Source organism: Dermochelys coriacea, chromosome 7, assembly GCF_009764565.3.
Source record: "Dermochelys coriacea isolate rDerCor1 chromosome 7, rDerCor1.pri.v4, whole genome shotgun sequence".
Taxonomy (NCBI): Eukaryota; Metazoa; Chordata; order Testudines; family Dermochelyidae; genus Dermochelys; species Dermochelys coriacea.
This window is the reverse complement of record NC_050074.1, coordinates 123,232,150-123,248,555: the sequence shown is the minus strand read 5'-3', so window position 1 is coordinate 123,248,555 and position 16,406 is coordinate 123,232,150. Positions and strand designations below refer to the sequence as shown.

Below are 16,406 nucleotides of genomic sequence, written 5' to 3'. Positions count from 1 at the left end.
CTCAAGTCCTCATGCTCCACCCCACCCAGGAGAGCAGAGTGGGGGCTGCATACGGACCCACTGGGGGCTGTTGGTTTGATCCAAAGCCTAGATTCAGAGCCAGTTTGACCTGTCAGTGTCTCATTAAGGGAGCGAGGCTGGAGGTGAAGAAACTCAAGATGGGGTCTACTTCTCTACTAGTGCTTTGACTTATCCAAGTGTTAACGAGGCTGCAGGTGCCCCAGACCTTGAGAAAAACACCGAATCGAGGAGGCTCCAAATTCTTGCTTACGAATTAAGTTGAAGGCTTCAACCTCTCCCTGCAATGCAATTAATCGTGGCAGCTCCATCCTCCGCCTCTCTCCCACGCTCCCTCCCCCTGCTTAGACCAGGAATTAATTACTTGATTATAAATCCCCAAGTGCTGGTTTATATTAGCAATAATCCCCTCAAAATTGGTCTTTGCTGCCATTTCCCTCCGTGTCCCCGTTGCTCTGCCGTGTTTCTCTTCCAACCGGTCCGTTTCCCAGCTGCCCCTCCCTTCTGCCTCGGTCATTAACAGTTAGGAGTGCAGTGGCTTTTCCTGAAGGGATTAATGCAGGAAGAATTAAGGGCAAATGTCTGAGAATTCTTCTGCATGTGTGTTATGGGCAGGGCGCCCCTGACGTAGCGCCTGGAGTTGCCCGGCGCTGATCCTGTACCAGTGGCTCATCGCTTGCCTTCTGGCGGGAATGCCAGGCCTCCGAGCCAAGCTGTTTAGCAGATGACTCATATGGTTGTAGCCATTTTTGGATTTCTGATTTATTCTTTCTTTTAGGGCGGGTGCGTGTGTGTCTCTTCCATCTGGCTGAGGCTGGAAAATACATGGTCCTCTTCCCAGAACAAGATTCCCCCTGTTAGAAAATAGAAGTTGCTTGCAGGGCAGCTTTTAAAATGTTCTTTCCTCTCTCATCCCTAAATTCTCGAGGACGGACCTTCTCTCCAAGGGCGCTGCCGTCGGGGAGGAACCTGCCAGAGCTTCCTTTCTCGTCAGAGTAGCTGAAACCCAACACGAAAACGTACCAGCCCAGCCACGGATTCCACCTTGACAGTGATCAGCCTGGAAAACGTATCATGATATTTCACTCCCCCAGCCAAAAAAACCTTCATGTGGCAGGAGTAGGATTTCGCAAGCTTGGTTTAGCTGAATCTTTATTATCCAAAAAAAACCCACGTGTATCAGAAATGAGGCCACCTTCTCCCATCTTTCGGGATGAAGGTCCCTCATCTGAAACCCTGTTTATCTGCATTACCTTCCTATCACCCATCTTGTTGTGGCTTTCACTCTTTACAGCACAGAAACAATGTGAAGGAACCACCGGGGCACAGTTAGGTCCCAAATAACCATGTTTACTAAATATACATGAACATGCGAGGCCAAGGGCAGACACCCGGCTGTTCTGACTGGTTTCTGGCAGCGTCTACAGCATAGAACACAGTGAGCGTCTCTAGAGGGCTCACAAACTATTAAAAGGGATACTGCTTTGTTCCAGTACACTGCACATTTCACTCTGATCAGCGAGGCTATACTATAAATATTTCCTTCTATCATCACCTCTAATCTATATCGGGGGATATAGGGATTTGGACTGGAGGTCAAGAGATTTGGCACTTGTTCCCAGCTCTTCCACTGACTTGCTTTGGGACCTTGGACATATCCCTTTGCCTCGGTTCCTTGTGTAGCAAATGAGAGTAACCTTTCTTTTACACGGCACTTTGGGATCCTCCCATGTAGGGAAAGGCCTCTAGAAGTGTAACTGAGTAGTAGTAAGATCAGCATATATGTAACATTCTGTACCGGGAGTCATGAGTGGGGATTGAACTTGCAAACTTCTGTACCTATGTATCAGCTTCTACCTCTACAGCTAAAGGAGTAACTCAGTCAGCTGCTGGTGATAGTAGGCTTTTATCCTTCGCAGCCACTAGAGAGGGTTCCAACATGCTCAGCCAGCCTGTAAAATTTATTGCCAGTATTACTATTCCCTGGATTCTAACTTGGCTGCTTAGACAAAAACCTTGTCCCTGGATAATGGGGAAGTGGGGCTACAAGGGACAGAGGGAGGAGAACGAATGGGGAGCAGACGAGATGCACTTTTTTTCTTCATTTGTCTTGTATAGGCTGTTATTCTTGGTAGCCCCTTCCGATTGTGTCGACTCTTGTTCGCAGCCAGACCTGGTGGTCCTATAGGAAGTGGCTAAGTGGGAAAGGGGACTTGTATGGGAGACCCCGGGAATACAGCACAGCTCTGTTTCTCCAAAGGCCTGGAAGGGACAGTGGATAGATATCTTTGCGTATTCAGTGGAGGCGGCTGTGAGTGCAGTCAGCAGCGCCTCCCTCAGTTTATAGAGGTGTGCTGTTTCCTCCAGGCCAGCCAGAACCCCAGATCTGCTCCTGTGGGGGTGCCAGAGCATCTGTCCCACCAAACCCAGTCAGTATCTGCTCGTTGGGTAATTGGGATGGCCATTGTTCCTGTGACAGGACTGTGCAGTGTCACTCGTAGCAGGGAGCCGAAACGCAGGGTCTTAAACAGAAACGGGTCAGACCCCACAGTGGCCAGGCCCTCTGTGTGGAGAGGGAACGCGGACCTTTCAAACCCAACCTTCGGGACGGCTATTCCAAGGTGGTTTCCAGGCACAAACAGGCTTTCAATATAGAGGAGTTTTCTGATCGGCTCACGAAAGCCTCCAAGAAAGAACCAATATAAAGTCTCCCATGAGGGAGGAGGCGGGGACGTCTCTCTTGCTCTGTAAGACCCTCCCCTGGTCGTTGCTACCCCCAAAAAGCCAACTCGGCAGAGACTGTCACTACAGAGAGGCCGCGAATCAGGGATGGATGCCGCCTGCTAGATGGGGAGGGTTGCTTAGGATGGGGCCTTGTAGATCAGGCGGCTCTGGGGAATTTCATACCCCTGAATCAGCTGCCCCATTGATGCTGTGTAACGCTGATCCCGCTTGCATCTGTCTTCCCTCACATGCCCCCATGGCTCGCCCCGGTGACTAACGCTCGCTTTCCACCTGTTCCGTTGCAGAAGATGCTGATGAAGCAGCAGGACCGCCTGGAGGAGAGGGAGCAGGACATCGAGGAGCAGCTCTACAAGCTGGAGTCGGACAAGCGGCTAGTCGAGGTAGCTGGTGCTTTTCCCTCCCTCGTGGCCGTGCCCTTCGAACAAGGCAGGGTCTCGCGCGCCAGGGGCTGCCCGGGCATCGCCCGCCGTCCTCGAGGCGGCTGCGGCTCCGTGGTGCCAGGTTTAGGGAGGACAGAGGTCCAGCTGGCGTGGAGTTAACTCTCTGCTCGGGGCCAGGGCAGTCAGCCCAGAGCTGCCATTGCTGTGAGGATCCAGAAGGGGCCCGATGCTGGTGGGAGGTCTCCCAGAGCTGATGGCCATCCGGATTCATTAGGATATTGGGGGAGGGAAGGGGAGTCAGTGCCCAGAATGGACCCCCAAGTGAAGCCGGGGCAAAGCGAGGGTGTGGGGAAAAGGGGCTGATGTGGGGCTACCCTCTCAGGGGAGGAGGGGCACCCTGCTCAGGTGCTGGGGGGCTGGGTTTGTCTCTCTCTGCCTCATTACTAAGGTGCTAGGCAAGCAGCCCTGGTTGGGGAAGTGGGGGAAAGTCTCTTGGTACAAGAGCTATTCATTGCTGGTCCACGCAGCCCCTCTGCCTGCCCCCAGCTCCCTCAGGATATAGGGGGTTTTCACTGCTCTCCCCCAGGCCATGGAAGAGGAAGGAGTGTGTGTATGGGGGGGGTGTTGAGTGAGTGGGGGAGGGAACCGTCTTAATACACTTCAAGCCAAGCAGGATGCCAGTGTCTCCTCGGGGCAGGGCATGGGACCCAGAGGTGCGAGACCCTTATATAGGGACGTCAGAGGGGAGTGCTGAAATCCACAGGAAAGGGGAGACTTCGGAGATAGAGATTAATATTTTTCATAGGGGAAAATCTGTAGGGTCCATCCCCCTCCTCTTTATGGCCCCACCGCATGGCAGGTCACCCCCCGGGGGGCCCAGGCAGAGCAGGGGGCGCGTAGAGCCTTTCAGCTCTAGCTCACCGGCTCCGGTGAAACTGACAGGGGGTCTCAAGCTCATGAGCACGGTGGGATCTGGCCCCTCCGTGGGCAGGCTCGGCTGAGGAACTAAGGGCTGAACGGGCCCTGGAGACAGCTCCCCATGCTGGTGGAGTTGGTTGCTCTGGGGCGGAGTTGAGCCCCCATAGATCCCAGGTGATCTGCTTGGATCTGGAGGGAACTCGCTATCCCAGCAGAGGCCTTGAGCCTCCACAGCCACCCTGGGACCTCTGCGGTTCCCAGGCTACTCAGCTGCACTGCCAGCGATGGTCCAGCTGGCAGGTGGCCCTGGAACTGCTCCGCCACCCATCACGGGCCTTCCCAGGCATGGCGGAGGCCTGTGGCTGTAGGTTGCGTTGGTGTCTGGATGGAGGGGTGGAGGGCAGGGGAAGGCTGTTCCCTAGGTTGTTAGGAGCTAGGCCTGGGTCGGTGACACTGATTAATCCATTGTGATCACTCCTCAGCTCACCCTGCCAACCCCCCGAGCCAGGAATGGAACCCAGGCGTCCTGACCCACAGGGCCAAGCTGTTCCCTCCTGTAAATACCTCCACAGCCCTGAATATCTTGGTCCATGGGCAGAGGCAAAGCCGAAGGGCTGGTCCGCCAGGAGACGGGGTGGGGAGGGGCAGGCCGGGGACGTCGGCAAAGCACTAGCAGGCCCTGTCCCCGTTTCTCCCTCCGTGAGGGCGGCAGGCAGGGCTCTGCAGCGAGCGGGCAGGGCGGGGGCTGACCTTGGGCGCTCTCTTCCCCCCTCCCCCAGGAGAAGGTGAGCCAGCTGAAGGACGAGGTGCGCCTGCAGTACGAGAAGATGCACCAGCTCCTGGATGAGGACCTGCGCAAGACCATGGAGATTCTGGAAAAGGCCCAAGCCAAGTTCTGCAATGAGAATGCGGCCCAGGTGCTGCACCTCAACGAGCGCATGCAGGAGGCCAAGAAGCTGCTCAGCTCCGTCCAGGTCATGTTCGACAAGACCGAGGACATCAACTTCATGAAGGTGCCGGGAGGGGCCCAGCTGGCCATGGGAAGGCAGAGGGGGAGCCCATGGGATAACGGGGCTGGTGGCCAGATTCTAACAGTAGGGGAGGGATGGGGGACATCTTGGGGCAGCAACTGTTTTGTCAGGGTCTCTGGCCTGACCATACACCCCCATCGTGACCCCAGAACAAAGAGACTCAGGTTTAGTGATGGGCTGGGAACAGAGTAACCTCATGATTCCCACACCCCTTCCCCAGGTCAGCTCTCCCCATGCCATCGATACCCCCATCTCCCAGCCTGGAAGAGTAGGTGGAGCGCCTTAAGGGAGGGGGCTCCTGAGCAGGGGACAAGGCAGGATCTGCTCCTCCTAAGAGTCTAAATTTGGCCCCAGTCTCCTGATGGCCGGAGTAACTTTTCCAACCTACATGCCTGTTTGGCTGTAAGCCGGGATGCTCTTCGGTCCTTGCTATGGATTAGCTGGTTTCTCCTGGGGTAGGCTGGCAGCGGTTGGCCCTGCCCCGTCACGGCCCGTGGGAGGGAGTGGATAAAAGATGGGCCAGGAACAAAACCCAAGTCGCATAGCAGAGCTAGGGGTGGGGGGAGGCCTTGTGGATCATCGCTAAACAGAAAAGGGGACCCTCAGGATCTCCCACCCTTCTGAGCCTGGGTGGGTTTTAGGGCCTTCCACTTAAACTCTGATTGAGCCTGTGCACGAACCGGCTTGACCCCTCTACCTCACCTCACTCCCCGGGGGGATTCCGACTGATTAAGGGGCCATTCCCGGCCTTGAAGCTGGGGTGGGGGAGCGGCTGGGCCAGTGTCTCCCCTCTCCTCACCCTCCTTTGGTGGTAATCTCCTGCTTGCAGGCCCCAGACAGCTCTGCTCCGCCCTTAAGGCAGACGATCAATGCCTGAGCTCCTCATGAGCCTCCAGCCTGTGCTGGCTTCCTTCGTAAGGAGGCTTTAAAGGAAGCTGGGAAAATCTCTGGCTGAATCCAGTGGATGAGCAGGAATTTACACCCTGATAGAGGGGAGTGCGGGAGCCAGTGGGAAAGGCCAGGGCCCCAGATCCCTTCCCAGAGATGAATCCGAAGGCTGCTGTTTTGGGGAGTGGCGGTGAAGCTAGCTGGGGGTGGGCACGACCGGGCAGTGCTGCGTTAGTCGTTCATCCCTGGTGATCCTCCTCCTGAACTGTAACACCAGTGCCAGGTGACTGTGTCCCGTCCCAGCTCCTGGCGGGTGACTTACCGCATCTCATGCCCCCTGCGGCTATTTGGCATGATCTCTGCTCAGGAGAGAGCCAGGCCTGGAGTGAGTGGGGGGGCTGCAGGTCCTGGGAGAGGTGCATCGGGACACAGCTGAAACGATACACGGCAGTCACTGACCAGGGTTTCTCCTTTCCCTCATAGAATACCAAGTCCGTGAAAATCTTAATGGACAGGTAAGAAGCCAGTCTCCTGGCAACTCATGTTCTCAAGCAAGGGTGGGATCGGAAGCTCTGTCGGCTGTGTTGCATGGCTACAGAGTGTGGCTTAGACACAGGGCTAGGCATCGCTCGACCTTGGTTCTAGCCCCATCTCTGCCACACACTCACTGAGTGACGTTGGGCAAGTCACTTTCCAGCCTTGGGCCTCAGTTTCCCCCATCTGCAAAATGGAGCTAAGAATTTACCTCACAGGGGTTTGGGAGGTTTGAGTCATTGTCATGTGTAGAGTGCTTTGAGATCTTCTAGAGCTACTAGAAGTAGAAAGCGTGGTGGTGGTGGTGGTGGTTGTATGATCCGGAGCCGTTATCTGGGGTGGGAGGAAGGTGGGGAGAAAAGTCACATGCTCTCCCAGAAGAGCGAGCCTTCATGAGAAGGGACTGAGTGCCACCACTGTTAGCTCAGTGGATCCATCCCTGAGCCTAGCTACCAGCACTGTTAGGACTTGCGGTCACCACCCCTGCAGTGTGTGCCTCTTGGTCTCTCCAGCATGGTCCTTGCCTACTTGCTGGCCGCAGAGACGCACGCAGGGCACCCCGAGGAAGAATACGCCCTAGATGTGACCTGGCCAGGCCTAGGAAGGGCCCGAACAGATGCATTTGCTTACCACCGAATGGGAGCTCCGAGGAGAGCCACAGACTGATTTGGGAGGAGGGATTAACATTGCTGGGAGTAGGGGGGCCGTGATCACAGGGCATAAGACCCCCAGAAGGGAGGGGGGCCATGTCAGATGGTACCCTGGGATCTAACTGGGGCTAACGGGCTGAATGGAAAGGAAACGCAGGCTGGATATCAGGAGCGGCTTCCTGCCTATGTCATGTCAGGCTACGGGGGTGTCTCCTAAGGGAAATAGCGCTCGCGAGGGATGCGGGAGTCACACCACGGGGGCCTTTTAAAACTAGGCTGGCCAAAGCCCCAGAAGAGGGACTGGCTGATGTAAAGGCCCTTCCGTCCCTGGCTGAAGCTGAGCTAATTACAGATGAGGCTGCCCGGCAGATGTTCGGCAGCTGTCAGCTGCTGGGAAAGGCTTGGGGAGAGATGAGAGCCGGGCAGAGCGTGGGGGGATGAGGGGAGAGGAGGGGAAGCTTGACGCTTTTAATGAGCCCTTTCACTCTCCTTGCTGGTTGGTAAAGGACTCAGAACTGCACGGGTGGCAGCCTGCCGCCTCCCAAGATCGGCCACCTCAACTCCAAGCTCTTCCTGAACGAGATCGCCAAGAAGGAGAAGCAGCTGAGGAAGCTGCTGGAAGGTGAGACGTCCCTCTGATCCATGGGCCTTGTCGTGCGGCATGTGGTGCTGAGATCCGGGGAGAGAGGCAGCCGGATCTCTTCCCCCGCCCCGCCCCTGTGTCATTTCTCTGGTCAGCAGAGTTAGCCCAGGGCTGGAGTTGATCCGCTCTTTGCAACGTGGTGCTGACAAACCATCGCTCAGCATCTCCAGGGTTACCGAAGGAAACAGGGCAGCTCCACAGGCTAAAAATGCGCTAGGGATTGAATGCGCCTATGCTTGTGCGTTAATTGCATGAAGGTTTAAATCAGCCCAGAACCCCTTTGTGATCTCTGTGTCGCTGCAGTAAAGCCACAGGAACTCCAGTGGCTTTGCTCAGGATCGATGCCAGTGTGAGCATGATCAGGGTCCGGCCCCTTGTGCGTGAAGGAGGTTTACATGCAGGAAACAGCCCTCTGTATTTTGTGTGCGTCTGCAAGGATGGCAGACCCATCAGGAAACATCCCCTGCCGCTCTGCTGCCCTTCCCTGGGTCTGCTGCAGCCACCAGGCAACGAGCGGAACTAGCTCCCAGCACAGGTTGTCCTGTGACTATGATCTGACTCACCGGGATGAGCGAGTTCTGACTTAAGCAATCATTAGGGATCCCTGGGCCCTTTTCCCAGGACAGGTGATGGCGCCGGTGCTCTGGCCCGCTTGGAATACTGCATTGTGCCTCCCTACATGCCATTTCCATTGGTGATGGTGTCGTTTGTTGTGTATATACAGTGCCATGGGCGCGTCTGGGGCTTCACCCGGCCCAAGGATCTTCCAGGCTAACGTAGAGTTAACCCAGCAAGGAGGACAATGAACAGGGTCTGCCGGGAAGGCATGTGGGAAGATGGAGGATAGGGCAGTGATGATGAAATGGTGTGCACAGCTGCTGGCTGTACCAGTTTCCCCTGGCGCTCCCTGACGGCCAAGCAAGTTTAGAAATCAAAAAAGGCGGCACAACTCAGTGCCAGGTGCCCATGCGCAACCGCTGTGCATTTCAGGTTTCTTTCCGCAAACATTCATGCCAGTAAAATGCAGCGTCTCTTGAAGGCTGCTCGGCAGCCAGTACAAAAGGGGACTGGAGTGAATTCTTTTAAATAGATGCTAGTCTTTTTAATTACTATCCCGGCTCTCCCAAAATAGTGACAGAAAACAGCTATGCAGGCAGGGGACTTTCCCACCCTGTTCCAATCACAGAACACATACAGGATCTGGGCCAAATTTGCCTCTGTCTATCTCTGGTTCCCATCACCATGGTATCTGGGCACCTTCCTGCCATTTGCCTTTAGCATTAACTTAAATAACAGAAGAAACCTCAACTGGCTGTCCTTAAGAGTTTGTCCCTGCAGGACCCCTTTATCCCTGCCCTGAGTTCCCTCTGTCTCTTTTCATACCCCTGGGTTGGAGATAATAGGGGCCATCTGCCAGCGTGAGTCCGCAGACATAACTCTGCCTCTCTGTTAGCAAGAGGCCTGGAGGTCTGCGTGGGTTCCTAGAACTGGATTCCCTGTTACAAGGCAGAAATCGGAGTCCTATTCTTCTGTAAATGACTCTGGAATCAATGGTGTTACTCTGGATTTCTGCTATTGCACCCTTTTAGTTAAAGAGGAGGCAGAAGTCCTCTCTAATGGATGTAGACGGGATTCTGTATTGAGGCTGCTGGACACAGACAAACCTCATGGCTCCCTCTAGTTCCCAGGGTAATTAACAGCCCGTGGTGGCTAGTATCGCCTCCAGGCAGGGCCTCCTGAACTCATGGCCTGGGGCTGCACTACTAATGCAGAGCGTCCCTAGCCAGCGGCTACTCGGCAAGGAGGGTGAGGTCATGTTTGGCTGGTGTACAGAGCCCCGCATTTCCAAGAGACCCAGCCGGGGTTCACCTTGTACGCTGGCTGACATCAGTGCAGCTCCTGGGCTGGGAACGGGCTTCGGGAGGGCTGGAACTGGACCATGGCCCTGTAATTGCAGCTCTGAAACCAGCTTCCAGCCCCTCCTTCCTGCTTCCTTCCATGTGGGCAATCGCCTCGGTGCACAGGGCATATTCCATCTCTTCTCTTCGGATGGTTGCCAAGGGCGCGGGTTCCAGCTCCCTCCCTCGGGACGAGTGCGGTGATTTGGGGGGCCGGTTCCAGGGCCCACCGTCTCTGGAACATGGCAGTGACGCCTCGGGCAGGGCTGGAGTCTCCAGGGAGAAGCGAATGCTGGGAGAGCGGGGTGGAACTGATGCCAACTTTTAGCTGTCCCCAGTGGGGTGCTCCGCCCCGAGGCCCTGCCCCCACTCCGCCCCTTTTCCCAAGCCCTCACTCACCCTCTGCCTCTTCCTGCCCCCTTCCCCACAGCTACAGCCCCTCCCTGCCTCCTCTCACCCCCACTTGTCCCCCTCCTCCTCAGTACCTCCTGCCTGCTGCTAAACAGCTGATTGGTGGTGGGCGGGAGGTGCTGTGGGGGAGGGGGAGGAGCTGCTCGGCGGGTGGCCCCAGCCACGGAGTTGGCGCCTATGGTCTTGTTGTTTCTCTGAGCCATTGTTCGTTTTTCCCTCTGGCTCCTGAATTCCAGCAGTGGTTTCTGATCTGGCCGTTTGTCTTTTCTCTCTCCCCATCCAGGTCCATTCAGCACCCCGGTCCCATTCCTACAGAGCATCCCCATGTACCCGTGCAGCGTCAGCAACTCCGGAGCGGAGAAACGCAAGCACTCCGCGGCCTTCCCCGAAGGCAGCTTTCTAGAGCCATCGTCTGGGACTGTGGCTAGCCAGTATATGAGCCAGGGGGCTTCCGCTGGCGAGGGCCAATCCGCACAACCCATGGTGCCTTGTAGCTCCACGCAGCACATTGTTGGACTGCCCAGTGGCCCGCAGCCAGTCCACTCTGGTTCGGTCTTCAACCCGTCTCACTATCCCAATAGCACGTCCTCTCAGCAGTCTGTGCTATCCCAGTACGGCGGGCGCAAGATCCTGGTCTGTTCAGTGGATAACTGTTACTGTTCCTCGGTGTCCAATCACAGCGGGCACCAGCCGTACCCCAGGTCGGGTCACTTCCCCTGGACAGTCTCTTCGCAGGAGTACTCCCACCCGCTCCCCCCTGCTCCAGCTGTACCTCAGTCGCTTCCCGGACTTGCCGTGAGGGAATGGATTGACGCATCCCAGCAGCACGGGCGCCAGGATTTCTATAGAGTTTACGGCCAACCTTCCACCAAACACTACGTCACCAGTTAACCATCAGACTCCCCACAGAGTGTTGTTAATTACACATTCGGAGATAAAAATCCAGTTTTCTTGCTTTCTTTTTAAGTCGCACCCAGTTTTCTTCCTTCCCACCTCTTCGGAATGTGGGAGGCTCTTTTCTCTCATCTCGCTTTTTTTTTTTTTTTTTTAATACTGGTTTTTAATTTAATTTTTCAAAATTGCTCCCCTCCCTGGAAAAAGATGAGGATGAAATTAACGAGAAGAAATGAATGAGTTTTTTCAATCAGACATCTGGTTTCGAATTTCAGACATACTTGCTACTTTCTGGTTTGGAAAACTTAGAGGGACGGTGGCTCCTTTTCTGTTTCAGTGTCTGTGGGTTCTTTTTGGTTTGGTTAATTTTTATTTTTTCCTTCCCTTTAAAAAAAAAAAAATTATATCATTGATTCAGTAAGAAACGATACTTGTAGATTTTTGGGTTTGTTTTTTTTAAAACAAGGCTTATCTTTTGTGTGTGTGTGTGTGTGTGTGTGTGTGGGTGGAAAGGCCACTTATGCATCCTGGCATTTTTTTTTTCCCTTCTTTCGGAGATTTGTAAATACACAATGGCAGGAGATTTAATGCACAAACAAACACAAACAAAAAAAAGGGAAAAGAAACTTAAAAAAAAAAGAATAAATAAAAAAAAATTCTGTTTTAGTTTCCGGGGAGGAAGCGTCGCCAAGTTGCACACGCCCCTTCCCGTGTATCGCTGATGCAACTTCCTGTAACAAGCACTTTGTATAAAAAAAAAAAAAAAGTGGACTTCCTGCTATAAGGCACAGGTATTTATTCTGTAACCAATTTTAGAACACAAAAAAAATATTCAAATAAATGTGATCACTTAGTGCAAATGCCTTGCTCTGCTGCCCCTTCTGCCTCCCCCGCGCTCCCCCAGGGAACAAGGACCCGTCTCTGCTCCAAAAGAAGGCTGTGACCTCATTTTAGAAATAGGCTATTCTCTGGTTTGGTGGGTTTGTCTCTCTAATTCAGGTGTTGGAAATGATCTGATGAGCAGTGCCTGGGTTGGGGGAACACAGCAAATGTTGGTCAAACACACGCAGGCTTTGGGCCATTCACGCTGAGGTACATCTAGAGAAGCCCTTTTAAAAGCAAGGGGCCCAATTCTGGTCTTGTGTCGGGCCCGATTCTGCGGCACTCAGTGCCTTGGGTCGTTGCGGTTGGCCTGCTTCTCCGTTGCCTTGCACGGTTTACCTGATTCTCCTCCCATCTTACTCCAGTTTTTCCGTGGTGTAAATCCATTGACTGGAGCGGAGTCACTCCTCATTTGCGCTGGAGGGAGCGGCGATTCAGCCCCCTTGTGTTGGCCTTTTGCTCCTAATTCAGCAGAACACTTGAACGTGTGCTTAAGTCCTGTTGATTTGACTTCATCTGGGTGCTGAACGGGTGCCTTCCCTTGTTCTGATCTGCTAGGTTTCACATTCACTTTGGGAGGAATACGTGATTACACCTGGCACAGCAGTGAAGGCTTCACTGCTTTGACTTCAGTGGGGCTACACCTGGTCATAAGGGCTACTCCAGGTAATAAGTGCATGCAGAACTGGGCCCTCATCCTGGTTCTACCCAGTGACTTAAAGTGTAATTACTCCTGATTCTCGCTGATAGAGCGTGAGATCTGAATCAGACCCATTTTCTTGTCAATATAAATCAGTCCCCGGGGCTCTGTATCAGAGCCATAAGTGTGGATGTAACGTTCTAAAAGCTGTGACCAAGCAAGGTTTATTGGGGGATGTGGACAGGATGGAGATTGCTGTCCCCATGGACTAGAGTGAAATCTTGCTGACTACAGTGTAAGGATCTGCCTGCCTTTATCAAGTAGCAGTGAACCCAGTATGGATACAGTTCAGCGCAGCCCTGGCACATCCAGAGCTGGATTGCACACCCGGTTGTGGCCAACTAATTGTCCCAGAGCTGGTCTGGACCAAGAGATTTAGGTCCCATGGATGAGTGGGCGTTTCATGTCTCCACTTTTTATAGTGTAGCCCGTACTGAGACCAGCTGACCTGGAAGCTGTGGGGGCACATCAGAGGTAGCCGTTCAGACAAGCTCTAATTCTAGTTGACTTCCACAAACCACCAAACTCCCCCTTTTCGCTGCAGAAGCAAGTTGGGAGGTGCAGCCTGTGAAATCTGGCTTGGCTCTGAGATGGTGACTGCGGGTTTAGCGCCGTTGACTTTGCTCCTGACTTACACAGGCATTAGTGGTGTCTGGCCTGGCCTGGCCCTGTTGGGACACCAGACTCCTTCCTGGAGGAACATTTTCATTGAGCTCGACTGATGTTTTGGCTTCAGACACCGGCGAGTGGGAGGGAGGCTGTGAGGTCCAGGAACATTTGTGGTTCCTGAACTGGTGACCGCTTCCCATGTGCCCTCCCTGGTAGCAGGTGGAGGGCTGCGTGGAGGTCAATGCCTGCCTCTGTTTGGCCCTGAAGTTCCCATTTGGGCCCTTCTTTGATCCATCCTGCCTGTGCGTGGCCATCAATCCGCGCCGTCTCCCAGCTGGTCACAAACGGTATCTGGACAGGAACTGCGGCTGCAGTCTTTTTTCCCTGACCTGCCATGTGCAAATGTGACACACTGCTGCTTCTCCCCCCGGGCTACTGACAGGTGCATAGGGTGCAGAAAGACCCTCAAGCAGGGGCTGCTTAGGCTTGAGTGTACCAACAGAGGAGGGGGCCAGGGCAAGACATTGTACAAAGGGATCAGATCCCACTGGTCTTGCGTTCTCTTTCCTGTTGCATTTGAACATGTAGACATGGAATAAAGGTATTTTCTGTCCTCCCTTGTTCAGCGTGTCCCCTCCTCTGGCTCCTTCCTCCCCCAACCCTTTCTCCTCTTCCTCCGGTTCCCAAGAGGCCAAGGTTCGCAGGCTGGTGTGGCCTAGTGGAGGACTGGGGCTCACAGAGAGCTGCGGCCTGCTCCCATGACCCTACAGAATTATGTCTATTACATCAGCACCTAGAGGGCCCCTGGCAAGACCAGGCCTGGTTGTGCTAGGCACTGTACAAACCCCTAGTGAGAATCAGCCCCTGCCCGGAAGAGTTCATAACCCAAATACACAAGGCAGAGGGAGGCTGGGTGGGAAGGGAACCGATTTGCCCAAGGGCACTGGCAGAGCCAGGGATGGAACCCAGGTCTCCTGAGTCCCAGCCCATTGCCTTATCCACTGGCCCCCATGGCTGAACTCTGTGTCTGTCTCCGCTGCAATAAAGGACCCAGAGGGCTGAGTCTTGGAGCCTGGGATCCAGCCGAGTCAGTTGACCCAGGCCCTGAGACCCAGTGCCGTGGCGGGGTTATGGCAGTGTAGATGTACCCTCGTTGGCTTTGACGAGAGACTGATCGTGCTCCCTCTGCCATCTCCCGGGATGTACCAGCAGGCCCTCGTGGAGCTCCCCGCTCCTCAGAGTGGGGTTTGTGAACCGAAGTAATTCCTCTCTCTCACGCAGTGCGAAGTGCTGGGGTTCCTCATTTCAGCCCCAATCTAGCCAAACTTAGGTGCTGTGCAAATGGAACAAAGCGGCCATCTCTGCCCCCCAAAGAGATCCCCAGGGCTTTGCTCAACAGGGAATACAGTGAAGCAGGCACTTAAGGGGTTGGCTGAATCAGCTACAGAGAGTCCAGTCCTCCTCGCTTTACTCAGGTCAGCATATCTGTTTACACTGGAGGGGCAAGTGGGAGGGCGGCACTGAAAGAGAAGCCTTTACTTTCCCCCACCATGGTGTTCCCATGAGAGGGGGCTGCTCTACTGGGAAGAGGGAGGGGAGGACACATCAATTGCTGTTTCGTTCAGAGCAGGTTGGAGCAGGAGTTAGTCCTATGGTTCAGGGAAGGCACCTTGTTGCTGTTTGAAGTCAGCTGGGAGTTGAGATTTTGGCTTTGATGGCAGCAGGGCCTAGCCCTAGATTTCCCCCCTCCACCCCCCATTATGTCAGTGGTTTGTCCTCCCCCACCTTCCTTTCCTCCAACATCTGTCCCTCGTGTGTTGAGTGCGTCTCTGCTCTGGGCTGATGCCCGTGCAATGGCCCTGTCACATGGACCAGAAGGCTCCCGGCTGCAGGCAGTTTGCCTCTGGCAGCTGCAAAGTGTTTGTCATGCAACCTGCTCCACAGGGCTGGTGTCCTCGGCAAGCGTTTATTGCCAGCCTGTGGGTTAGGGACGTGTAATGTTACCTCTTGGAAGCCTCACCAGCCAGGCTGAACAGGGCATGGAAGGAGCAGCCTCGCAGCCGTCGCTAACTGAATAGCTAATGCCAAGAAACTCAAATGAGCGTTTGTATTGCAGTGCATTGCCCAGTGTGTCTGGGCTCTGCTGCCCTCTGCTGGCTGCAATCAGCACTGCTGAGCTCTGTGTCATAGACCCTGTACTGAAAACAGCTCATGGGAGTTCTCTTTTAGCACAACCTGTACAGTCCTGTGCTTTTGAAGGAGAGATTTTTCCCTGACATTCTTGGTGATCGTGAGGTACAGCACGGAGACCCCCCCAGGACGTTCTAAGCCACTGTGGAGTTGCTACAGGCGCATTCTTCCCATTTTACAGTTGAAGAAACTGAGGCACAGAAACTGTGACCTGCCCTGGCCTTTGACTCCCTAGGTGACCTCAGCCAAGGAATTTCACCTCTCTGCCTCAGTTTCTCTTTTGATAAAATATCTGTTTTTTTCCTCTCTCTCTTTTTTGCAGCAGATCACAAGTTTCCATGTGTTTCTTTAAAGTCACTATGCAGAGAACTATAGAGAGGTGGGGGGGTTTTCAGGGAGGGGAGGTGGTTGCTCTGTGACGGTTCTATACAAAGGTGACCTCAGGCATCCAGAAGGGACAATAGTCTAGAGATCTGTCTTGGAGAGAGTCATTTTTTGAAGTGGGAAAAGGAGCAGTGGGGAACCCTGCTAACCGGTTAAACAGACCTAGCCAGTTAAAAATGATATTGTCCATCACTCCTTCCCTTCGCCAACAATGACACCGGTAAATGTCAAAATCGAATCCCGGCAGCACTGCTGTTTACGTTCCCTTTCGCACTTGGACTGCGGGTCTGTCTCCCTTGAATACCCTTGAGTCCTGTTTTGTCGTGTGTTCATTAACATGATTGAATATGCTAGTGTACAAACAAGCTCCAACGGTGGGAAGTTGAAGCTAGATCAATTCAAACTGGAAATAAGGTGTCAGATGAGATGGTTATAATGGATCCTTCTGGCCTTTAAAATCTATGAACCAAACATTTCTGCCCCGCTGTGAGGACAGCCTGGGGTTAAGCATGTCTAGTAACAAAGGGTTGTGTCCTATCTACACTAGAATTTATTGGCATGCTAATGTGTGTTAATACACAGCTAAAAAGTGACTTAGCCAGACCTAGCCTAGGCAGGTCAGTTTAGTATT

The 16,406-nt window shown here is 53.9% G+C and overlaps 1 protein-coding gene across 2 annotated transcripts in view; it reads left to right on the top strand.

Annotated features, from left to right (window-relative positions):
- The window catches only part of TRIM8 (tripartite motif containing 8), a 52,150-nt gene extending 40,280 nt beyond the window's left edge, over positions 1 to 11,870 (top strand). The window contains exons 2-6 of one of the 2 annotated variants that reach the window (XM_043518714.1): positions 3,048 to 3,146; positions 4,841 to 5,074; positions 6,464 to 6,495; positions 7,671 to 7,786; positions 10,400 to 11,870. In XM_043518714.1, the coding sequence (XP_043374649.1) occupies positions 3,048 to 3,146; positions 4,841 to 5,074; positions 6,464 to 6,495; positions 7,671 to 7,786; positions 10,400 to 11,007 (1,089 nt within the window). In that variant the 3' untranslated portion in view covers positions 11,008 to 11,870. The remainder of the gene's footprint in view (positions 1 to 3,047; positions 3,147 to 4,840; positions 5,075 to 6,463; positions 6,496 to 7,670; positions 7,787 to 10,399) is intronic. The other variant, XM_038409143.2, reaches the window with a different exon arrangement.
- Positions 11,871 to 16,406: the final 4,536 nt, after the last annotated feature.